A 26,587-nucleotide genomic window follows, 5' to 3' on the forward strand; every position below is an offset into this window, starting at 1 on the left:
ATTTGGAGAGTAAAGAACACTTCAGCAAATTGTATGGAATTTCCTTTTTAGATACCATTGTACCATTGCTTAGTAGATAGGAGAGATGCCAACAGCACAATTTCAAACCTGCATCCGGCTGGACAGGGGCATGTATAGCCACCACAGCAGGTCTTGATCCAGTTGAGACCCCAACTGCAATACCAATATAAACAAAGGAGATGGCAGCACTCGTGGTGGGCAAAGTCTGTGCACATAAAGACTCTACAGTGATAGTTCTTTCAGAGGATCAGTAGGGGGTCTTAGAATTCAGACCCTTGCAAAACAGAAAATGATGACATATCCTAGCAACATGCCAGCGTTCTCTATGGTGGGAACACCTCTGTAACACATTTGAATATCTTTAACATTTGGACATTATAAGTCAAATAAAATCATGTGATGATTGGAATTAAAATCTTCACACTATGCTTTAATTGTTAACATCCGTAGACATACTGTATGATGAATGGAAAATTGATTAGGAAAGTTGACTGTTACAGACAGTCATACAGAATTGTCCTCTTCTTGTATAAAATATAACACAACATGTAAGCGTAGGGGACTGGAGTGGACATTCACTCCACGAGTGGGAACTCATTTTCAGTGCATTATGCACAGTGCTCATTAGCATGCTGCACGTTATAAAGCCTGAGGAAGAACCCTGAAAGGTTTAAAAGCTCGCTATAACATCATGTATTTTTGTTAGCCATTAAAAGGTATCATATGTACAAGATTACGTGGTTTCTCTTGCTTGGAACAATCACATTTTGCTCTACTGGCTAACATAGTACCAAACTTATTTCATTATAGTTGATGAATATGATGCAGCATAAGGGGTGTAACTATAGGGCATGCAGGGGATGCGGTTGCACCCAGGCTCAGGAGCCTCAGGGGGCCCATAAGGCCTCTCTTCTCCATATAGGAAGCCCAGTACTATGAACAAAACATTATAGTTGGGGGCCTTGTTACTGACTTTGTATTGGGGCCCAGCAGCTTCAAGTTACGCCTCTGACACAGCTACTTTGTTGCAATAGCCTTCCCTGTCCTTTGACAGGGTCTTACCTGTTGCAGTATATTGCCACTTTTTGAAACAAAAGTACAAACAAAGTGTGAATGACCCCTTGCTTTTAATGTATCTTACCAGGCCACAGCGTTTTCTTTACACCATGACCAAGAGAAGGATGTGATCACTGGCCTAAAACAGAAGACCTTGTATGGAAGACCAAATTGGGAAAATGAATTTAAAACTATTGGAAGTGCACATGCAAGGTACGTGAGAGGTTTCCTTCGCATGTCCTAATTCTCGTACATGGATAGGACATGCAATGAGTTTTTTCCTGCAGACTGTGCCGGCAATAAAAAATTCAGTAGTGTGTGCTGCCTCACCGAATAAAATGGGGACAAATGCTGTCTGCGTGTCAGGCGGTTTTTTCCACATCCGACACATGAATAAAAAAATACTCTAGTGTGTCAGGGACCTAAGGCTTGGGACTTGTAAGGAACGCCATGGCATTTTCTGACAAACATTTTTTGTTTCATGCTGTTTTTACCTATTTTTTTTTTTCTTATAGAGAAGCCTATGTGAAAATGGCTTAAAAATACCATGCAATAAGCAAGTTGCCTTTAGAATGAAAATTCTTACAAGAAATACAGTTCTTGCATCTGAATGCTTCTATAGGAAACAATTGTTTCCTATAGAAGCGCTTTCTGTGCGCCCACAGTGCCTGTATGAAACAGCCCTAAGGCTGTCTACACGCGGGCAAGAAAATCGTGCAAGATTTGTGCACTGCAAGATGTACAAATCTCGCACAGATATGAGCCCCATATTTTTTTTTCCCGCATGGCACCACAATACAGGAATAAAATCGCAGCATGTTCTAGATTTGTCTGTGCTCTCACATTGCATAGCCCATTGTTTTCTATAGGGCTGGCGGCAGCATCGCACTATGTGCTAAGTGCGTGCAATGCAATATGCAGTCTCCCTTTGAAATGAATGGGAGAAACACCGCGAACCTCCTCCGCGGCTGACATCTGCAGTGGAGGTTCCCTGCATCCCCGAAGTGATGCAAGGCTATTTTCACATGAAAACACCTCGCATCCTCGGGATTTCTCATGGATGGCGAAGGCCGTGATTCACAGACCTATATCGCCTTCGCCCCTGTGAAGTTAGCTTAAGGGCGCCCACCCACTGGCGTTTGCGACAGTCCAGTGGACAGGAGTACATTCAAAACTAATTGCTCTTGAGAAAAAACGCAAAACGCAAAGGAAAAAAAATCGCCAGTGGGTGGGCGCCCTAAGGCTGGGTTCCTGCAGGATGGAAATCCCACAAAAATCCTGCGGAAAGTCCGCTGTGGGACTGCATGGAAATGCTGCAAGAATTCCGCAGCGGAAAGGTTGCATCCAAGCGGCTTTCCAGCCTGTGTTCTGCTGCGGAAATCTCTCCCCATAGAGAGAAGAAGGCCTGCAGACAAAACGCAGAAACAATTGACATGTCACGGATTTTAATTCCACGCTGCATGTCAGTTTCCGCATGGCTTGTCTGCAGTGGATTGTCAGCAGTGTGTGAATGAGATTTTTGCTTGTCCACTTTGCTGCTTAGTCTTGGGTTTAAAAATACAGGCGGAATTTCTGTGCGGAAAGTCTGCAGCAATTCCACCTGTGTGAACCCAACCTAAAGGGATTGTCCTGGTTAAGAAACCCATGGCATTCTTCTTCCAGCAACAGTGTTGCACCTGATCATATGCAGTACTTGGTATTTAAGCTTAGCCAATTTAAGATGAATAGCTCTGGGCTGCAATATCATACATGAGTGTGGCCCTGTTTCTTTCTGTACAACCCCTTTACATATATATATATATATATATAATATATATATATATATATGTATGGCTGACCGATGAACTGTACATATATATATATATACAGACACATTTTCAATTGTTTTTCTCTGCCCTTTTCAGCTCAAGAGTCGGTGTTTTCCTGTGTGGACCAGAAAGTCTTGCAGGGACCCTTAGCAATCTGTCTATTACCAACTCCAGTGTGGATCCTAGAGGAGTGCACTTTATTTTTAACAAAGAAAACTTCTAATTCAGGAAAAGCGTCCCATGCCATACACTATGAGGATATTGTAATCTGAAGGATAATTCATTCAAAAATAAAAACACATTCTTTGATTTCACAACCCTAAAGAATTTAGTACATATTGACCTCTATTGCCTGGAGATTTTCTGCTTAAGGCTTTTTAGCTTTCTATTCCCCACCTTTAGGAAAAAAACATATGGGTGCATGAGTTAATATGTTCGCCGCTACAGGGTGAATTAGTACATGAACTGTTTTTTTTTTTTGACTATTCAAACTCGCTATAGCATGCAAGTTTGAAAAGAAAAGTAAGAAGATAGGTCTTGCCCTATTTTTCTTGCACATAGTAATAGCCCGAGAGAATCCTGCTAGTGAATACTAAAGGCCCATTTACACCAGCCAATGATCGCTAAAAAAAATCGCTAATCAGCGATAATCGGTGCATGTAAATGTGCGCCCATCGTGTGCTTTTTGGGCACTGCTAGCTGGTTGTTAAATTCAGTGCAACCTAAAAATCGTTGTTCAGCCTTATCAGCAGTTCTCCATGGGGAGTGCTGATAGCATTGTTTCCCAGTGGAGAACAAAGGATCTGAGCGCAGATAAGAGCCCTCGAGCTATTAACTGCATTCAGCTAAGGCTTCATTTGCACACCTAATTGCTATTAAGTAGCTGAGTAGCTACTTAATAGTTTATTCAAAATGATCACTGAAAGCTGTCACTCAAACTGTCGTTTGAGCGATCTTTAAGTGATCATGGGCCCGTGTAAACCAGCCTTAAACCATTGAAATCCATGGCTTTGTTTCTTCCCGTTATGCGGCCGTGATTTTTATGGCCACACAACAGGACAAAATCCCGCCCATCTGTTTAAGCCCTTAGTTGTGTGAGAAGGTGGCGGTCAGACTTGTATCATTGCATAGCTAATAAATGACAGACTCTGCTGAGCCTAATGAGCCACATTTGCTTTTAGCAATCAGTTACATTTAATTATCCTGACTTTAGTTGCTTTAGAGTGCTTTGGAGCTCATGCTTGTACAGTATTAGGCCTTAGTCAGACGGGCGTTTTTTGCCGCGATTTGCGGATCGCATGACGGATGCGCATCCGCAAATCGCGTGACCGGTGTGCGCAAGTCGCCCGCAAATCGCCCGAAAATCTGCTCCTAGCCGCGTTTCATTAGAAACGGGCCGGAGCTGTCCAGCGCATTGCATTCAATGGAGACGGCAATACAGCCGTCTCCATTGAAAGCAATGCGCTGCGGGCGAGCCCGGGATGAATTGTCGGTAAGGGCTTAAATATATAAGCCCTTACCTGCAATCCATCCTAAAATGTGTTAAAATAAAAAAAAATTGCATTCTCACCTTCTGCCTGCAGCTCCGGGCAGCCGTCCTGCAGTGGGTGTGAAGGGGGTGTGAGTCAGACCTGCCCCCTGATTGGCTCAGGGCTATAAGCCCTTCCCTGCAATTCATCCTAAAATGTGTAAAAATAAAAAATATATATATACTCACCTTCTCCCGGCAGCCGGAGCTCCGCGCGGCCGTCCTGCAGTCGGTGTGAAGGGGGTGTGAGTCAGACCTGCCCCCTGATTGGCTCAGCGCTGAGCCAATCAGAGGCATGTCTCACTCACACCCATTCATGAATTCATGAATGGATGTGAGTCAGACCTGCCCCTGATTGGCTCAGCTCTGAGAGGCAGCAGTCACTCACCCATTCATGAATTCATGAATGGGTGTGTGAGTGAAACCTGCCTCTGATTGGTCAGGGCTGTGACCAATCAGAGGCAGATCATTCAGCAGGCGGGGATTTTAAAGCCCCGCCGGCTGAATAGTGCCGAGAAGCAGTTCAGGAGAACTGACAGCGGCCGCGGCTGGACTCCGGCTGCAGCGGAAAGGTGAGTATACAATTTTTTTTTATTTTAACACATTTTAGGATGAATTGCAGGGAAGGGCTTATATATTTAAGCCCTTCCCAACAATTCACCCCGCGCACGCCGGCAGCCCATTGCTTTCAATGGAGTGGCTGTATTGCCGGCTCCATTGAATTCAATGGGCAAACATCGTTCTTCTCTGTCACAGCTGTTACAGCTGTGGCAGAGAAGAATGATTTGTCTTCTATATGTTCTCAATGGGGTCGGCGCTGCTGCCGCCGGCCCCATTGAGCGCATACACAGAAGCGAACAGGAATCGCAGATCGCAGATAGGTGCGATCTGCGATTTTTTGTTCTATAATTTTTCGGACGAGCGCATAAAAAGCGCTCATGTGTCCGATACCATTGCGAAGCAATGGTTTTAAAAAATCGCCGGACGCATGCGCATGCGCAAATCGCGGCAAAAAACGCCCGTCTGACTAAGCCCTTAAGGGAATGAATGTAAAACAGTTAATGTTATTACAGATTTAGCTTCTTTTCATAAGTATCTGCTTATCAGCCCAAGGATATTTCACCAGGTTTTTGAAAAGAAAATTGCTGTCAATAAGCTGATGGGTATTGTTCTGCAATGAATGCATTATTAGTTATATATTCAGAGCTTTAAAAATAAAAACGGTTGTGTTTATGCCTTAGATTTCATCTTCTATGAAACTCATTGATTGTGAAGTTCTGGAAAACTATTTGTTTTAAAAATAAAGACCATTTTAAAATGTGCCATGTTTTTTTTCACTTCCTTTGCATTTTGCACATTTTAGATTTCATCCCAGTTCTTGAGTTCAAAAATGCATTGACAATCTGAAACTTGCATTTTGCAGGCAGAATTGGCAGTTTGTTGTTAGTTGGGCCAATCCTATATTATAGTGGCAATCTACAAGCTTTTTGGCTTTCCATTTTAAGATTCTTTGCATATTGTAATTATTCATTGAGTTAAAAGAATGTTGTAGGTTTACCTAAAGTCTCATGAAAATACAAAAATTAGAAATCCAGTAAATAACTACATGGAAGATTGATGGCAAAAAAATAACCCCATGGTGCATCTAGTCTGTCTTTATATTATTTCCTATCTTTAGGATAGGACATCAGTATCAGATCAGTGGGGTCTGAATCCTGGCACCCCCAACCAATCAGCTGTCCGGAGGAGCCATGGTTCTCAAGTAAGTGCTACGGCCTCTTCTTCAGTTCATTGGTCACATGGTCTTTCTGCAGCTCAGTCTTCTTCCAGTGAAGGGAAATGAGCTGCAATATCAGGTACATCTACTATGCAGTGTATGACACTGTGCTTGGTATACAATGAAGAGCTGCAACAATCGACAAGTATCACAGATTTTTCAAACAGTTGATTAGTAGAGATTAATCAGACCCACAAAATCTGATATTGATGACCTATTCCAATGATCGGTCATCAATTTAAAAATTTCAGATAACCCCTTTAAGATGTTCTGGGCCAGCTAAAAAGCAACCATAGCATATCAACCCCATCAGCCCACATACAAAATCGTCCCTATATAATGGAAAAATAACGGCATGATATGCTGGCTGCAGCGAAGTTTGCTTTACTTTGTTATAGTCCCTTAGAGTTGACCAGTATATCGTTATTTTCACAAATGTGTTAGAGCACTTAAGACACTTACCACTTACTTATATTGTATATTATTAGCACTTGTTCTCTTCTGAAAAGTTGCCATTAGCAGCCTCCATTGATTAACACTGCATGACATGAGAAACTAAATGTGATTGATCTCAGCAAGAGAAACGACGTAATCTTGTAGATATGACACCTTTTAATGGCTAACAAAAATACATGATGTAATAATAGCAAGCTTTCGTACCAACGCAGGGGTTCTTCTTCAGGCTTATGGATTGGATCTGAAGAGGCATGCATATTTATACACACTTATAACATACATACTTATGACAAGGCACAGATATGGATATGATTGGTTCGCACTTAAAAGGAATTCTGCAACAGCAAACAAACTTTTTTTGTCTAGGCACTGATAGCGGATTGAAAGTTTTGTGGTCCCTAAATTACTGTTGGAGGGGGGAAAGTCAGCAGGCTTGAATTGCTACAAGAGATACACAAACATTTTTAGCTAAACACTGAATGAGAAACTAATACATGAGCAGTGCTATTTAATGGAGACTGCTAATAGATGAGTCTGGTCACACACACCTCCATCAGCAGCTATTTTGTGGACCAGAACTCTATGCAGTCAGGAAGTAGACTGTACTAAACAAGGGAACAACATTTCTCAGAAGATATCGGTGCTGATGTGCCAATAGCAATATATTAGTAAATGCATTGGAATGCTGTTTTTAGCACATCCCTGAAAATAATTTAAAAGTGGCCAAAATTTTCAATATGTAAATCTCACCATCAACACAGGCAGGAAAATAAAAGCTGAATATAAAAACCTAACCAGACGGTCAGAGACAGGTGTATATTCACTTTTTTAGTCAGGGACAAGTATGCACTACCAGTATATATTATAAGTACCATCCTAACCAATATTACCACCATACAGTGACCATATAGGGGTGGACGTCATATCTACACATGCAGTCTACAAAGTATTACCATGCTGCAGGCTATACAAGAGAATACAATACTTGTATTAGCTATCAACTAACAATTCTGGAGTACTTCAATTATAGCTGTGCGTAGTTTGATAGCAGCAGTCCACAAGATAGCTATACATTGAGTTGTATGCAGTGTATTGCAGTTGTAGTTCAAGTGGTAAAATCAGTTACTTGCATGACAGATAGTGTCCAAATAGGCCAAGCCTTATTCATACATTTCCAGGAGAAATTACAGAGGAACGTCACAGTGCAGAGTACTAAAGTTAAGATCCTCTAGAATTGTTATCTCGTGGGTAATTGAAACATTAACTATACCAGACAAATCAGGAGAAGTGACAGCTCTGCTGCAAATGTAGTGCCTCACAAGTGATGTCTCCTGATTGTAGATGTTGTATTTCCCTTTCTTCTCTATCTTGTCCAGACCACCATGAAAACTTCCCCTGAGGACAGCAAAGTTACCTGACGAGATATCTCTGGTCACTTGCTCCTGCAGCCATCCACAACCTCTCTTGCTGCACAAATAAATTCACTCACCAAACCTGGTAAACTGATTGTTAGTCTGGGCCTGTATTTATCTAGCTTGTCTTTTTGTCATATGATATTTATTTATTTCATTTCCAGCACTGTAACTTGAAACTTCCAGTTCCTATTTACAGAAAGATTATATGTCCCAGAGTAACCTACAATAACAGTAATGACTACAAGTTTGTAACCTACACAAGCTTGAAGCCATGTGATGTGTGTTGAGAGTCCCATGTGGTTTTGAGTAGATAATTCCTCACAGTAGGTCTCATTCTGCATCTATGGGATTAATGTTCCTTGAGAAAAGAGAAGCAAGAGGTGAGCAGCAGAATGTTATGAAGTACGGTAGACTAAAGGTTGTTTTACATGGGCCGATGACAAAGTATAAATGTACGGCTGCCTGATTGTCGACCTGTGTGAATATGCTCGCAATCAGCTGACAAACGAGCAAATGCTCATTCCTGTCTAATTGTATATTTTATCGCTATGATCAGCACCAATCCAGGACCCTTTTGAAGTAAGTGGAGTGGTCCCTGTACATTGCGGTGCCAGTATTTATGCTGCATCACATTTGCAAATCATTAATAGGGGAGGCCCCACTGTTGGAGCAGCTCACCAGAAATCTGTCCATCCAGGTCTGCATATGACTTCTATAGGGGCTTGCAATCAGTCATAACAGCCCCTAGTACTTGAAATCATGTCAGTGCAGCCCATAACATAATCAGTCGACCCCAAGAGATTTTAGTGCATCATAATATGCATTCATCTGCAGAAGTTGTTCCCAAACAACACTGGCAGAGCCTTTTCTTAAATAGGATATATGTCTGCAATGCTACCTGTCTTGATGTTCTCATTGGATGATACCTCAGCGGAACAGTATTGGGTGGCTGAATCAAGTAGATGTTAGCTCTGCCATGGAGACAACTGCTTCTCTTCTTAAAGCTTACATGTTCTGTAGACTATTTTATCATTATATTCTCCATCATCAGTTCCATTAATAATACATTATAGAAGAGCTCAGAAGATCTGCTGGCCTCCATATCCAAGATTATGTGAGGGCCACAGGCAAAGAAGTGTTTTCTGCACTAATGACAAAAGGTCTCATGTTGACTGGATCAGTTTCCCCCAAGTTCCAACCAGTAACACCACTAGTCAGAAGAAAAGCCAGACGGAAATCCTGAGCCTGAAAGAGTGCAACTGGATTCGGTCACTATACGACCCTTCTCATTAGTGCAGAAAACACTTTATTTCCTGTGGCCCTCACATTAGTCTGGGGGCCTGAGAATCTTCTGAGCGCTCACATCAGGCAGTGTTGGTGGGTCAAGTACATGCATTTGGCAATTTACAGGGCTCTCAATAATTTCAATGAAAGTACTGGAGCTTGCTGGGCACTTGAACTCAGTTATTTTCAGCACTCCCATTGAAATGAATAGAGCAGTAGTTGAGCATGCGCGCTCCCGCTCCCAATCTTTCTGGGGGACACAGAAACTCCGTTCTGGCAATTGGTAGGGGTCTCAGCTATTAGACTTCCACTGATCAGGTAGTTATCCCCTATCATGTGGATATGGGATTACTTTACTGGAAGAAAGAGAGGTTATCAAAATTGAGTTTATTTAGTTTAGAAAAGACGGTTAAGGGGCGACCTACTAACTACGTATAAATATATCAGGGGACAATAGAGAGATCTCTCCCATGATCTGTTTATACCCAAGACTGTGACTGTAACAAGGGGTCACCCTCCATGTTTAGAGGAACGAGGGTTCCATCACTAACATAGAAGGGGGTTCTTTACTGTAAGAGCAATGAGACTGTGGAACTCTCTGCCTGAAGACATGGTGATGGCGATTCGATAAAAGAGTACAAGAGGGGCCTGGACGCAATATTACAATATTACATGTTATGATCACTAATTACTTCAGAAGGGTTGTTGATCTAGGGATTATTATAATTGCGTGATTGGAGTCGGGAAGGCATTTTGTTCCCTTAAATTGTGAAAATTGGCTTCTACCGCATAGGTTTTATTGCCTTCATCTGAATCAACATTGAGGGGTAGTAGGCTGAAATGGATGGACCTATATTTTTATTCGGCCTAACATATTATATTACTTTATTTGGGCGACTATGAATAAATATAGAGATATAGGATGACTGAATAAACATGGAGGTATTTGGGAGACTGTGAATAAATAATAATAAGAATTTTTAATAATTAATATTTTTTTCATTTTAAGGCCTCAGTCACACGGGCGCATTGGCACCCGTACACCGGCGCCGATGCGCCCATGTGACTGCAGGAAGGGGACGGACGTACCTGCAGACGGCCGTCTCTCTGCAGCGCCGGAGGAAAGAACACATGACCAGCAATGAAGCCGGTCACATGTTCTTTCCTCCAGCACTGCAGAGAGACGGCCGTCTGCAGGTACGTCCATCTGCTGGTGTCAGTCACACGGGCGCATTGGCGCCGGTGTACGGGTGCCGATGCGCCCGTGTGACTGAGGCCTAAGCCCGTAGTGACGGCCCCATTTTACGTCCTTGCAAAGTGGGCTTTAATCCTCAGGAATGTAAAACCATGCTTCCTCTGAAGATTAAAGCCCTTCAGGCTGCGGATGTGGCAGCTCCATGCTGACAGCTGCCGGAGGTAGCCGACAACCTGGGACTGTCATAGGGGCCGGGATATTTGACATCCTGTCACGTGATATTAAAGTTAATAAAAAGTGAAAAAAGTTAGAGTTTCAGCTCCCCTCACAGATCGCATCCATGAGGGGTGCTGAAACTACTCACCTCCGTCCTCCATGATGTCCCACGACGATCTGGTCCAAAATAGGCGACACATGAGCAGAAGACCAGATCGTTGAGGTACATTTGAAATCTCCTGGCTCCCGGCTACTGAAGGTAGCCGGGAAGCAGGAGACATCACCGTGGACTGCTGTGACCAGTCCCCGGACCCGTGATCGCCGCTATCCAATGGATAATGGCAATCACAGAAAAGTTGGATCCATCAGGGAAGGTGAAAATACTCAACCCCTTCTTCCGCGATGTCCCGTGGTTATTCTGTCCTTCCAGGACCTGACAGCGGCTTCTGCGCATGAGTGCCATATGTCATTTGTCGGGCACGTGCTCCGAAGGGCTCGCACCCTGGGAAATTTAAAATCCCTCTGGTCCCAGCCAGCATGTGTAGCCGGGAGCAGAGAGATATCACTGGGGATTGCTATATGCGATTCCCGATCACATGATTGCCATTATCCAATGGATAACAGTGATCATGTAAAGTAAAAAGAAAGTTTAAAAAAGTGTAAAAAATTTTTTTTACAAGTTTAAGTTTCATCTGCCCTCACAGATCATATCCATGAGAGAGGATGAAATTATGTACATAAGGCCCCTGGATCTATCCGCAGACCTTACCCAAGCTTCTGTGCATGTGCCTGTAGCCACAATGGTGGACACATGCGCAAAAGCCGTGGATTGGCCAGGTAATTTAAAATTTCCCTGCTTCTGGCTACCAAACGTGTCCTGTTGTGCATATGGACATAAAATTAGGGCCACAATGGGTATGCTTCTGAACACAGGACAAAACAGGGGGATCCATTTTGGGGTGAAAGTCTTCATTCCTATGTATGTTGTACAAAAAAACCTGTTTTTAAAAAGACACAATTGCCCCAAAAAAATGAAAATTGCAATTTTTTTCTCCTGCTTTGCTTAGACTTATTCAAAAACTATGGGGTCAAGATATGCAGTACACCGCTAGATGAATTTGTTAAGGGGTCTAGTTTTCAAAATACGGTCATTTGTGGGAGTTGTCCATCGTTTTGCCGCTCAAAGGCTCTACAAGTGAGCTATGGGTCCTAAAACACCTTCATTCAAAATGTCTGACCTGAAAGTCACCGGCTGCTCCTTTCAGTTTGGGCCCCGTTGTGCATACAGACAGAAGATTAGAGCCACAATGAGTATGTTTCTGAACACAGGACAAACAGGGGTATCCATTTTTGGGTGCAAATCCTATAGAAAAAAAATATGTCTTTAAAATGACATATTTGCAAAAATATGAAATTTTATTTTTTCTCCTCTAAATTGCATTAACCCTTGAAAAAAAAAAGTGGGATCAAAATAATTATGACACCCCTCAGTGAATGTATTAAGGGAAGTAGTTTATAAAATGGGGTCATTTGTGAGAGTATCAATCATTCTGACACCTATGGGCCTCTGCAATCTTGGCTTGGTGCAGGAAAACAAAGTGTTCCTCACAATGTTGATAAGTAATGTTAAATCTCCTAAATAGTTAAAAAAACAAAGGTTTTCAAATGTGCATCCAGAATAAAGTAAACAGATGGAAATATATATCTTAGCAAAAATTTGTACAGTATGTTTGCACATATTTGAGATATTACAGTTGAAAATGTGAAAAAAACATTTTTTCCCAATTTTTCCCAATTTTAGCATTTTTAATAAATATACACAAATTCTATCTGTCTATTTTTACCACCTAAATGAAGTACAACATGTGGCGAAAAAACAATGTCAGAATCACTGGGATATGCAAAACCTTTACGGAGTTATTCTATGTTAAAGTGACACATGTCAGATTTCCAAAATTTGGCTCCATCAGGCTTTGTCAGTAAGGGGTTAACATTTTCCTTATCATTTCTGCTTTTCTGTTTAGAAGAAGTGAAATGAGCTCCAGGTAAGCTATGAAGTTTAATATACCGTATATACCGGCGTATAAGACGACTTTTGAACCCCGAAAAATCTGCTCTGCAGTCGGGGGTCGTCTTATGCGCCGGTAATACAAAAAAAAAAAAGTGTTAAAAAAAGAAATTTTATTACTCACCTCCCACGGCGTCCTGTCGCGCTCCGGCAGGATGTCGCTCGCTCCGGCAGGCTGTCGCTCGCTCCTCGTCCCCGGCGCAGCATAGCTTTCTGAATGCGGGGCTTGAAATCCCCGCTTCCAGAAAGCTAATACACACGCCGGCAGCCATGACAGCATTGAATGGCTGTGATTGGCTAAAGCACACGTGGCTTCAGCCAATCACACTATTCAATGACATCATTGAATGGCTGTGATTGGCTGAAGGCGCACGTGTTAGCAATCACACCCATTCAATGATGTCATTGAATAGTGTGATTGGCTGAAGCCACGTGTGCTTTAGCCAATCACAGCCATTCAATGATGTCATGGCTGCCGGCGTGTGTATTAGCTTTCTGGAAGCGGGGATTTCAAGCCCCACATTCAGAAAGCTATGCTGCGCCGGGGACGAGGGGCGAGCGACAGCCTGCCGGAGCGAGCGACATCCTGCCGGAGCGCGACAGAACGCCGTGGGAGGTGAGTAATAAAATTTTTTTTTTTTTCTCCACTGAATACCGGCGTATAAGGTGACAGTTGGGGGGTCGTCTTATACGCCCCGTCGCCTTATACGCCGGTATATACGGTAGTGGATCAGTTACCAAACAGAGACAAAAAGAAGACATGCACATAATGCAATGACAGGGCCTATAGGAACTGGACTATGATCCATACTTTCAATTTAGTTGTACTAGACAAAGAAACTGTGATCTCAGGGGATGGTCTCTTTTGATATGCATTGTTAAGGATTATGGACACCATAGTGGAGATATTATGATGGCTACTTAGAAAAGACGGCAATTACTCCAGTTAAAGTTTATTTCACTGGCTCAGTTTCTAGATAGAGAAATAGAGGATTATAGATATAATGCTATGACAGGGCCTATACCAAATTTATAGAGGGTTTTTTTCACACTTAAATTTTTTTTGTATAATGTATGTTTTGTTTATCACTGGGTTGAAAGTCCCCTAACATTTTTCTTTTTTTGTCAACGCTATTATGTGAGGGTTTTTTTGTGTGGGGTGAGTTATACTTTTTAATTGTTCCATTTGTTGATCCATGTAACGTTCTGATCACTTTCTATGCTGTTTTTTGTAAGGCCATGTTTTTTGTGCACGTTAAATAATGACCCGGTACTAACTTTTTTCTATGGGTCATTATGAACTATACCACATATGTGATTTCATTATTTTTTTATTTTTCTACATAGTAAAGGAAAAAGGTGGGGTTTTCACATATTTATTTTTAATTTTTTTATACTTTTTTAAAGCAGACCAATAAGGAAACTATAGGGAGGTTTCACATGCCGTGCGTGTAAAGGGTTAAATAGCTGGAAACAAAGGTTTTTTCGGTTTTCCCTATTAGAGCAAGTGCCCGGCTGTCATGCAAAAGTCAAGCACTCGCCCCCCACCTCACCATCCCGGCAAGGGAGACCCACACTGCGCTGCAGAATAAAGCCCCTTAATGGCCATCATCAAAAGACTTAGGGCGGTCAATAAAGGGTTAATATATGACAACAATTTGTGTTCTTAAAAGTGTCCTCTCCCCACAAAGGTTTTTAAGAAAGAGGTTGTACCTATGGTATTGCCTTTTCTTCTACAATTAGCTCTGTTATGTATTTACATGTTATTCCCCTTTCTTACATTCATTCTAACCTCTTCATCTACATATTTATCTGTCTCTCTCAGGGACGCAGTCAAGCGACATATTTGTATCACCACCTGTGATGTCTGTCACTTTTCCTGCTCTGCTGCTTATTGCAATGTTAAGTCTCAGGGAGCATTTAGATACTTTACTGTAGCACTAAAAAAACTGACAAAAGTGATAGATTTAATCAGGAAATATTGAGATTTTTGCTCTTTTTATAGAAAATAAATACATCGACAACTCTATGAGGATTTCTAAAAAGTTAAAAGGGTTTTCGATGCAAAATACCTGTTTTTTTTTAACCATTTAGGAGACAAATTTGACATTAATTATCAACATTTTGAGGAACACTTTGTTTTTCCTGCACCAAGCCAAGATTGCAAAGGCTCATAGGTGTCAGAATGATAGATACCCCCACAAATGACCACATGTTAAAAACTACACCCCTTAATATGTTCACTAAGGGGTGTCATGAGTATTTTGACCACACTTTTTTTTCAGGAGTTAATGTAATTTAGAAAAGAAAAAATAAAATTTCATATTTTTGTAAATATGTCATTTTAAAGACAGATTGTTTTTCTATAGTGCACATGAAAATGAGGATTTACACCCCAAAATGGATCCCCCAGTTTGTCCTATGTTCAGAGGCATACCCATTGTGGCCCTAATATTATGTCCTTATGCACAACGGGGCCCAAACCAAAAGGAGCAGCCGGTGGCTTTCAGAACAGAAATTTTGCTTGAAGGCGTTATTGGCCTCATTGCCCACTTGTAGAGCCCTTGAGCAGCCAAAACTATGGAGATCCCTCACAAATGACCCCATTTTGAAAATATTGGATCAGTGATGGGAGGTGAATCTCAACTTTTTTTTTTACTTTTACGTAATTGCCGTTATTTATTCGATAACACTGATCCTATGACCAGAGACTGTGTACCGCGACCCCCCGTGAAATCTTCAGGCTCTCAGCTTTGTTTGGTAGCCAGGAGCAGGGAAATATTAAATTGCCCTGGCAATTTGCGGCTTTTGCGCATGCGTCCACCACTTTGGCGACGGGCACGTGTGCAGAAGTCAGGGTAAGGTCCATGGATAAATCCATGCGTCTTCATTACGAATGATCCATATGATCCGTGAGGGGAGATTAAACTTTTTATTTCTTTTTTTAAAGTTTTTTTAAACTTTAAATGATTGCTGTTGTCCACAGGATAACAGCGATCATGTGACTGGGAACCACATACAGTGGTCACCGGTGATATCTTTCTGCTCCCAGCTACACATGCTACCCGGGAGCAAAGGGATTTTAAATTTTCCAGGGAGCGAGCTCTTCTGAGCATGCGCCCAACAGATTAAGTCTGGCATGCATGCGCAGAAGCTGATGTCAGGTCCGGGAAGGATCAGAACGTCGTGGGACATTGTGGAGGACGGAGGTGAGTACTTTCAGCTGCCCTCATGGATCCGATCCAAGAGGGGAGCTGAATCTTTGCCTTTAATTTCCTTTTTTTAACTTTTCTGTAATCGCCATTATCCATTGCATAGCAACCATCACAGGCCCGGGGACCAGTCATCGCAGTCCCCAGTGACATCTCCTGCCTTCCGGCTACCTTCAGTAGCTAGGAGCCAGGAAATTTTAAATCCCCCACAACAATCTGGTCCTCTACGCGTGCGTTACCATTTTTCTTTAGGCACGCATGCGCAGAGGACAGCCGAAAGTTCTTTTCAGACCAGATCGTCGTGGGACATCGCAGAGGATGTGGGTGAATAGTTTCTGCTGCCCTCATGGATCAGATCCGTGAGGGGAGCTGGAACTCTAACTTTTTTCACTTTTTGTTTACTTTCATGCGATCGGTGCTATTCATTGGATAGCACCAATCACATGAACGGGGGTAGGTTTTCCCGAACCCCTATGACAGCTCCAGTTTGTTGGCTATCTCCGGCAGCCGGCATCATGAAGCTTTCACGTCCACAGCCCATGTGGCTTTAATCCTCAGAGGAAGCATGTTTTTACGTCCTTGAGGATTAAAGCCCACTAAGCTAGGACTTAAAAAGGCAATGGGACCGTCACAAAGGGGTTAACCAAAAACACGGTGTAATTACATTGTATATTTACTAGTAGTCACAGAAGTATATTGACCCTGGTAACTTGGCACAGTACACTACTGTGCCACGGCACCCTGGTTGGGAATCATTGGGCTTCAGGTTGCTCTAGGTATACTCATAGTTGCTCTAGGTATACTCATAGTAAAACTATTTATAAATTCTGTTCACATCTTTGGGTAAAGCAACCAATATGATACTGCTCATATAACGAAGGTATTGCATGAACATGGCAACACTTACTCCATATTCTAGTAACAACAGTTATGTAATGAAGAAGTTTCCTCTTTTTGCAACGTCTTGCAGTTTCTAGAAGTTTACAAGCTGTACGTCTGAAGTAATCTTGAATGTGGTTAACATGTCTTTCACTTCCTCAGTCTTATATTTCCTGCATATAAATACTCCTATGGAAAACGAGAAGATTTTGTTGTATGCTACCCGTTTCTTGTCCGATATTTGCTTATTGTGTATTGCACAGCATACTATATGAAGTTGAATCCTATATATGTTTGAGGGGCAAAAGTTTAGAGACCAAGGTGTAGTGGCCCAGAGTTAATAGGGCCCCTCCATAATGTTCTATGTCTGTCTCGTACCAATGTCTTGTCAATGTCTTGTTTGTGGAGTGCATTTAATTTATGTGCATTGCATGGCTGCAGGACTTAATGTCTGGTATGTTCTGTCTTGTCTGAAAATGTATCGGTTTATATGTGTCACGTGATGTTGTTGCATATTTATTTGCTGAATGCAATGCAAGAGAGTCGAGTCAGTGAGAGTCTGTGAGAGTTAGCGAATGCCAGAGTCGGAGATGTGATCTGCTGTTCCCGCTAGGGCCTGGCCCTGCAAAGAGTCTACTTATGGCTTCCATGTGCAGTGAGAATGAAAGCCCGGACATGATAGAAATGCATGGGTTGGCAGCATCGGTACGGCATGCATCCAGAGGAATGTAAAACCCCTACTAAGCAAGAGGAACGTGAGTGTATGATAAGAGAGAGAGCATGCCGGGAGAGAAATCTCACAAATAACGTAGACTTTGGATATATACAAATGCCTTGAAAATCCTCCCTGCTGCCCCACCATAATTGGCTACTGTACAAAGACTGTTTTATGTAAATATAAGTTCAAGATGAACATTGAAGATGAACAGAATTGACCATTCCTGGTTCTCATTCAGAAAATACCCTGTGTGGACTACCTTATTACATCTGGGAAATCCACCGTAGTGGACGGAACAGTGGTGTCATGAGTGACAATTGGACTACAGGTAACCTCTGGTTACTATCCCCTTGATCTATCCCAGCAGGACCTTGGACAGGGTCCCGTGCTACCCCAAGGGAAGGAGATGGTGGAGCCCTGTGACAAGGCCTTTCTCTACCCCGCTGTCTCTTCTGCTGTGGGCTCGTTCCTTGGATGCTGCAAAGGCTCAGGCAAAGCCAACTTGGTAAATCCTTAATTTTGCTTTAGGGACCTTTGACACGGGACGGAATTATGCTGCTTGATGTAGCCAGATACGCAGTTGCGAAATTCCAGACCATAATCTGCAAGCCTAAGTGCGCATTTTGATACAGAATCGTATGCAGGTTTTAAGCTTTTCAACTCCGCTTCAAAATCCGCAGGTAGTCTGTGGATTTTGGTGCCGAATTTACCGCAGCTTGTGGTGCGTGGTGCGGCCTATACCTTCTCGTGTGAAAGGTTGCTTAAGGAGTTGCTTGTGTAAATACAAGCTCAAAACTGTACACTTACGGATACAGTAAAGTATCCATCTTCTCTATCAACACAGCCACAATTGAACAAACCATCCACAGATTCGGCCTCCAATAACACCTCTACTCTGATGACACCCAGCTATACACCTCTTCCCGTGACATCTCTGCACCCCTCCTCCAAAACATCCCCGACTGTCTGTCCGCTGTCTCTAGCACCATGACCTCCCTTTTTCTCAAACTTAACCTCTCAAAAACTGACCTCCTTGTCTTTCCACCGTCAACCAGCCGACCTCCCCTCAACATTTCCATATCAGTATCTGGCAGCATCATAACCCCCAGACAGCACGCCTGCTGCCTTGGGGTCACACTATATTCTGACCTCTCCTTTATCCCCCACATCCAATCCCTGTCCCAAACATGCCACCTGCACCTCAGGAATATTGCTAAAATCCAGCCGTTTCTTACCATACTAAATGTGGCAGCAACTCATCTTCCTATCCAGCTGCTTCTCAGATGCCTCTGCACTATGCCAGTCACTGCATTGGCTGCCCATATACTACAGAACTCAATTCAAACTCATCATACTCACCTACAATGCTCTCCATGGAGTTGCACCAATGTATATCGCTTCCCTCCTGTCCATACATCACCCATCCCGCGCGCTACGCTCTGATAACACACTCAGACTAAATACCCCTCTAATACGAACCTCATATGCTAACCTCCAGGACTTCTCTAGAGCAGCACTGATCCTCTGGAATGCTCTACCCCAAAACATTCAGACAATCGCCAATGCACGGAACTTCAAACGTGCCTTAAAGACGCACCTCTTCAAAGAAGTATACCAAACCTCCTGATCTAGTCCTCCACCCCCACAATATGCCCCCTGCCCCTCCCTATGGTTTTCCACTTTTGCCCATCATGTACACTTCCTGCTTCATACCTCCTGTACTACACCCACCCCGTTTGTGTCCTAAACACTGTATATCATACTAGCTGATATACCCGGCTTCGCCCGAGTTAATTTGGTACTGGTATTTATCTGGTGTTCACATGGAAAATCTTATGAAGTCGTGGTTGCTTTAGAGATACCGGATAAACATATGTTCACCATTTTGCATAGTTCTCTGCGTTACCCAGGAAACACCACGGGGAGGTAACCATGCGTTGTTTCCTTTATATAAAATGACATCAGGAAGTGAGAGAATTAGATTTCATACGTAAAATGTGGACGCTAATTCTTTTGCACTTAGAATTGAATAATCGAGTTGGGACTAGAGATGAGAGAACGTACTCGTCCGAGCTTGATATTCGTGCGAATATTAGGGTGTTCGGGATGCTCGTTACTCTTAACGAGCACCACCCGGTGTTCTGGTTACTTTCAGTTTCCTCTCTGAGACGTTAGCGCGCTTTTCTGGCCAATTGAAAGACAGGGAAGGCATTACAACTTCCCCCTGTGACGTTCAAGCCCTATACCACCCCCCTGCTCTGAGTGGCTGGGGAGATCTGATGTCACCCGAGTATAAAAGTCGGCCCCTCCCGCGGCTCGCCACACATGCCGTGTGAGTTAGCTGAGGGAAAGTACTATCGTGCTGGTGCTGCTGTAGGGAGAGCGTTAGGAGTCAGTGTAGGCTTCAAGAACCCCAACGGTCCTTCTCAGGGCCACATCTACCTGTGTGCAGGCTGCTGCTAGCAGTGTTTTTTTTTTTTTTCTTCTCAAAATCGGCAGTGCAGAGCATTGCACCCGGTATTAGGGACAGAAGTGGTGTATAGGCAGGGAGAGTGTTAGGAGTGAGTGTAGCCTTCAAGAACCTCAACGGTCCTTTCTAGGGCCAAATTTAAGCGTGTGCAGTACTGTGCTGGCTGCTGTTAGCAGTGTTGCATATTTTTTTTTCTTCAAAAAATCGTCTGTGCAGAGCATTGCACCATCCATTGATACTACAGGGACAGAATTGTGTAGGCAGGGCCACAACACAGTTATTGTTTATTGAATATACGCAGTGGGTCCTTCCCTTTGCTAAAAAGGACAAAAAATTATATTTGGCCAGCCTGTGTCAGTCCTAAGGTCTCCGTGTACGTGTGTGCTGCGTGGACAACGTACAAAAATCAGACGCAACCAGCTACGGTTTACTGCAGGCTTGCGCCATTGTCTTTCCTGACTGGCAAATACCTGCTCTGCTAGAGTTAATAACTCTGCTACACTATAGTTGTGTGACACTTTTTGAGGGCCACACCACAGATATTAAACTTCTTGTTCATTGAATATACGCAGTGGGGTCTTCCCTTTGCTAAAAAGGACAAAAAATTATATTTGGCCAGTCTGTGTCAGTCCTAAGGTCTCCGTGTACGTGTGTGCTGCGTGGACAACGTACAAAAATCAGACGCAACCAGCTACGGTTTACTGCAGGCTTGCGCCATTGTCTTTCCTGACTGGCAAATACCTGCTCTGCTAGAGTTAATAACTCTGCTACACTATAGTTGTGTGACACTTTTTGAGGGCCACACCACAGATATTAAACTTCTTGTTCATTGAATATACGCAGTGGGGTCTTCCCTTTGCTAAAAAGGACAAAAAATTATATTTGGCCAGCCTGTGTCAGTCCTAAGGTCTCCGTGTACGTGTGTGCTGCGTGGACAACGTACAAAAATCAGACGCAACCAGCTACGGTTTACTGCAGGCTTGCGCCATTGTCTTTCCTGACTGGCAAATACCTGCTCTGCTAGAGTTAATAACTCTGCTACACTATAGTTGTGTGACACTTTTTGAGGGCCACACCACAGATATAAAACTTCTTGTTCATTGAATATACGCAGTGGGTGCTTCCCTTTGCAAAAAAGGAAAAGAAATTATATTTGGCCTGCCTGTGTCAGTCCTAAGGTCTCCGTGTACGTGTGTGCTGCGTGGACAACGTACAAAAATCAGACGCAACCAGCTACGGTTTACTGCAGGCTTGCGCCATTGTCTTTCCTGACTGGCAAATACCTGCTCTGCTAGAGTTAATAACTCTGCTACACTATAGTTGTGTGACACTTTTTGAGGGCCACACCACAGATATAAAACTTCTTGTTCATTGAATATACGCAGTGGGTGCTTCCCTTTGCAAAAAAGGAAAAGAAATTATGTTTGGCCTGCCTGTGTCAGTCCTAAGGTCTCCGTGTACGTGTGTGCTGCGTGGACAACGTACAAAAATCAGACGCAACCAGCTACGGTTTACTGCAGGCTTGCGCCATTGTCTTTCCTGACTGGCAAATACCTGCTCTGCTAGAGTTAATAACTCTGCTACACTAAAGTTGTGTGACACTTTTTGAGGGCCACACCACAGATATTAAACTTCTTGTTCATTGAATAAAAAGGAAAAGAAATTATATTTGGCCTGCCTGTGTCAGTCCTAAGGTCTCCGTGTACGTGTGTGCTGCGTGGACAACGTACAAAAATCAGACGCAACCAGCTACGGTTTACTGCAGGCTTGCGCCATTGTCTTTCCTGACTGGCAAATACCTGCTCTGCTAGAGTTAATAACTCTGCTACACTATAGTTGTGTGACACTTTTTGAGGGCCACACCACAGATATTAAACTTCTTGTTCATTGAATAAAAAGGAAAAGAAATTATATTTGGCCTGCCTGTGTCAGTCCTAAGGTCTCCGTGTACGTGTGTGCTGCGTGGACAACGTACAAAAATCAGACGCAACCAGCTACGGTTGAGTGCAGCCTTGCGCCAATTTCTTTCCTGCCTGGGAAATCAAATCACTGGTAATACAGCATGCTGAGGCGTAGGGGTAGGCCTAGAGGATGTGGATGCGGCCGAGGACGCGGAGGGCCAAGTGAGGGTGTGGGCACAGGCCGAGCCAGTGCGGTGGCCAGGGGTAGAGGCAGGGCCAGACCGAATAATCCACCAACTGTTTCCCAAAGCGCCCCCTCGCGCCATGCCACCCTGCAGAGGTCAAGGTGCTCTACGGTGTGGCAGTTTTTCACAGAGACGCCTGACGACCGACGAACAGTGGTGTGCAACCTTTGTCGCGCCAAGATCAGCTGGGGAGGCACCACCAACAGCATGCGCAGGCATATGATGGCCAAGCACCCCACAAGGTGGGACGATGCCCGTTCACCGCCTCCGGTTTGCACCACTGCCTCTCCCCCTGTGCCCCAACCTGCCACTGAGATCCAACCCCCCTCTGAGGACACAGGCACTACCATCTCCTGGCCTGCACCCACACCCTCACCTCCGCTGTCCTCGGCCCCATCCAGCAATGTCTCTCAGCGCAGCGTCCAGACGTCGCTAGTGCCACAGTTTGAGCGCAAGCGCAACTACGACGCCGCGCACCCGCACGCTCAAGCGTTAAACGAGCACATTGCAAAATTGATCAGCCTAGAGATGCTGCCGTATAGGCTTGTGGAAACGGAGGCTTTCAAAAGCATGATGGCAGCGGCTGCCCCGCGCTACTCGGTTCCCAGTCGCCACTACTTTTCCCGATGTGCCGTCCCAGCCCTGCACGACCACGTCTCCCGCAACATTGTACGCGCCCTCACCAACGCGGTTACTGCCAAGGTCCACTTAACAACGGACACGTGGACAAGCACAGGCGGGCAGGGCCACTATATCTCCCTGACGGCACATTGGGTGAATTTAGTGGAGGCTGGGACAGAGTCAGAGCCTGGGACCGCTCACGTCCTACCCACCCCCAGAATTGCGGGCCACAGCTCGGTGGTGGTATCTGCGGCGGTGTATGCTTCCTCCACTAAAGCACCTTCCTCCTCCTCCTCCTCCAACGCAACCTCTGTCTCGCAATCAAGATGTGTCAGCAGCACGTCGCCAGCAGTCGGTGTCACGCGGCGTGGCAGCACAGCGGTGGGCAAGCGTCAGCAGGCCGTACTGAAACTACTCAGCTTAGGAGAGAAGAGGCACACGGCCCACGAACTGCTGCAGGGTCTGACAGAGCAGACCGACCACTGGCTTGCGCCGCTGAGCCTCCAACCGGGCATGGTCGTGTGTGACAACGGCCGTAAGCTGGTGGCGGCTCTGCAGCTCGGCAGCCTCACGCACGTGCCATGCCTGGCCCATGTCTTTAATTTGGTGGTTCAGCGCTTTCTGAAAAGCTACCCCCACTTGTCATACCTGCTCGGAAAGGTGCGCCAGCTCTGCGCACATTTCCGCAAATCCCACACGCACGCTGCCACCCTGCGGACACTGCAACATAGGTTTAATCTTCCAGTGCACCGACTGCTGTGCGACGTGCCCACACAGTGGAACTCTACGCTCCACATGTTGGCCAGACTCTATGAGCAGCGTAGAGCTATAGTGAAATACCAACTCCAACTTGCGCGGCGCAGTGGGAGTCAGCCTCCTCAATTATTTACAGAAGAGTGGCCCTGGTTGGCAGCCATCTGCCAGGTCCTTGGAAAATTTGAGGAGTCTACCCAGGTGGTGAGCGGCGATGCTGCAATCATTAGCGTCACCATTCCTCTGCTATGCATCTTGAGAAGTTCCCTGCAAAGCATAAAGGCAGACGCTTTGCGCTCGGAAACAGAGCCGGGGGAAGACAGTATGTCGCTGGATAGTCAGAGCACCCGCCTGTCTATATCTCAGCGCGTTGAGGAGGAGGAGGAGGAGCATGAGGAGGATGAGGAGGAGGGGGAAGAGACAGCTTGGCCCACTGGTGAGGGTACACATGCTGCTGGGCTGTCATCCTTTCAGCGTGTATGGCCTGAGGAGGAGGAAGAGGAGGAGGAGGAGGATCCTGAAAGTGATCTTCCTAGTGAAGACAGCCATGTGTTGCGTACAGGTACCCTGGCACACATGGCTGACTTCATGTTAGGATGCCTTTCTCGTGACCCTCGCGTTACACGCATTCTGGCCACTACGGATTACTGGGTGTACACACTGCTCGACCCACGCTATAAGGAGAACCTTCCCACTCTCATTCCCGAAGAGGAAAGGGGTTCGAGAGTGTTGCTATACCACAGGGCGCTGGTGGACAAACTGATGGTAAACTTCCCATCCGACAGCGCTAGTGGCAGAAGGCGCAGTTCCGAGGGCCAGGTAGCAGGGGAGGCGCAGAGATCAGGCAGCATGTACAGCGCAGGCAGGGGAACATTCTCCAAGGCCTTTGCCAGCTTTATGGCTCCCCAGCAAGACTGTGTCACCGCTCCCCAGTCAAGGCTGAGTCGGCGGGAGCACTCTACGCTCCACATGTTGGCCAGACTCTATGAGCAGCGTAGAGCTATAGTGGAATACCAACTCCAACTTGCGCGGCGCAGTGGGAGTCAGCCTCCTCAATTATTTACAGAAGAGTGGCCCTGGTTGGCAGCCATCTGCCAGGTCCTTGGAAAATTTGAGGAGTCTACCCAGGTGGTGAGCGGCGATGCTGCAATCATTAGCGTCACCATTCCTCTGCTATGCATCTTCCCACTCTCATTCCCGAAGAGGAAAGGGGTTCGAGAGTGTTGCTATACCACAGGGCGCTGGTGGACAAACTGATGGTAAACTTCCCATCCGACAGCGCTAGTGGCAGAAGGCGCAGTTCCGAGGGCCAGGTAGCAGGGGAGGCGCAGAGATCAGGCAGCATGTACAGCGCAGGCAGGGGAACATTCTCCAAGGCCTTTGCCAGCTTTATGGCTCCCCAGCAAGACTGTGTCACCGCTCCCCAGTCAAGGCTGAGTCGGCGGGAGCACTGTAAAAGGATGGTGAGGGAGTACGTAGCCGATCGCACGACCGTCCTCCGTGATGCCTCTGCCCCCTACAACTACTGGGTGTCGAAGCTGGACACGTGGCCTGAACTCGCGCTGTATGCCCTGGAGGTGCTTGCTTGTCCTGCGGCTAGCGTCTTGTCAGAGAGTGTGTTTAGTGTGGCTGGGGGAATCATCACGGATAAGCGTACCCACCTGTCAAACGACAGTGCCGACAGGCTTACACTCATCAAGATGAACAAAGCCTGGATTTCCCCAGACTTCTCTTCTCCACCAGCGGACAGCAGCGATACCTAAGCAATACGTAGGCTGCACCCGCGGATGGAAGCTACGTTCTCTCTCACCATCCAAAACGGGGACATTTCTGCTTCATCAATCTGTGTCTAATATTCCTCCTCCTCCTCCTGCTCCTCCTCCTGAAACCTCACGTAATCACGCTGAACGGGCAATTTTTCTTAGGGCCACAAGGCTCACTCATAATTTTTCTAAACAATTTTTATATGTTTCAATGCTCTTAAAAGCGTTGAAACTTTAACTTGAACCAATTTTTCGTTAAACTGGGCTGCCTCCAGGCCTAGTTACCACTTAAGCCACATTAACCAAAGCGATTAATGGGTTTCACCTGCCATCTTGGTTGGGCATGGCTAATTTTTTGGATGTACATTAGTACTGTTGATACAGCAATTTTTGTGGGCCCTCGCCTACAGTGTAATCAAATGAATTTTTAGCCCACCTGCATTCCAGCTGACGTTACCTCAGCTGTGTTGGGCAATGCAATGGGATATTTTTGTGTATCGCCGGTGGGTTCCAGGGAGCCACCCATGCTGTAGGTGCACACGGAGTTTAACCTACATCTGTCCACTTGTAAAGATCCCCAGTCTGACTGGGGCATGCAGTGTGGGCCGAAGCCCACCTGTATTCAGCACGACATTACTACCTCAGCTGTGTTGGGCAATGCAATGGGATATTTCTATGTACCGCCGGTGGCTTCCTGGCACCCACCCATGCTGTGGGTCCACAGGGAATTATAAATGCATCTGTTTCCACTTGTAAAGAACCCCAGTCTGACTGGGGCATGCAGTGTGGGCCGAAGCCCACCTGCATTAAGCACGACATTACTACCTCAGCTGTGTTGGGCAATGCAATGGGATATTTTTATGTACCGCCGGTGGGTTCCAGGGAGCCACCCATGCTGTGGGTCCACAAGGACTTCACAATAGGGAGTTGTACCTGCCTGTGTCTATGAATTAAAAACCGCGGTCTGACTGGGGCATGCAGACACTGTGACAGAATGAATAGTGTGTGGCACATAGGTTCCCCATTGCTATGCCCACGTGTGCAGCTCCTGATGGCGGTGGCACAGGATTATATTTCTCATTGCTTCTGTACAGCATTGTGGGCTATCGCCCCGCCCCTTTTAAAGAGGGTCGCTGCCTAGCCGTGCCAACCCTCTGCAGTGTGTGCCTGCGGTTCCTCCTCATGGCAGACGCACTTCTAA

At 45.1% G+C, this 26,587-nt stretch overlaps 1 protein-coding gene across 1 annotated transcript in view; it reads left to right on the top strand.

Moving 5' to 3' along the window:
- CYBB (cytochrome b-245 beta chain) overlaps positions 1–4,213 on the top strand; it is a 50,102-nt gene extending 45,889 nt beyond the window's left edge. Inside the window, exons 12-13 of the mRNA XM_066577319.1 lie at positions 1,166–1,290; positions 2,982–4,213. Of these exons, the coding sequence (XP_066433416.1) occupies positions 1,166–1,290; positions 2,982–3,108 (252 nt within the window). The 3' untranslated portion in view covers positions 3,109–4,213. The remainder of the gene's footprint in view (positions 1–1,165; positions 1,291–2,981) is intronic.
- The last annotated feature ends 22,374 nt before the right edge of the window (positions 4,214–26,587 follow it).

The sequence above is a fragment of the Eleutherodactylus coqui genome, chromosome 1 (assembly GCF_035609145.1).
Source record: "Eleutherodactylus coqui strain aEleCoq1 chromosome 1, aEleCoq1.hap1, whole genome shotgun sequence".
Taxonomy (NCBI): domain Eukaryota; kingdom Metazoa; phylum Chordata; class Amphibia; order Anura; family Eleutherodactylidae; genus Eleutherodactylus; species Eleutherodactylus coqui.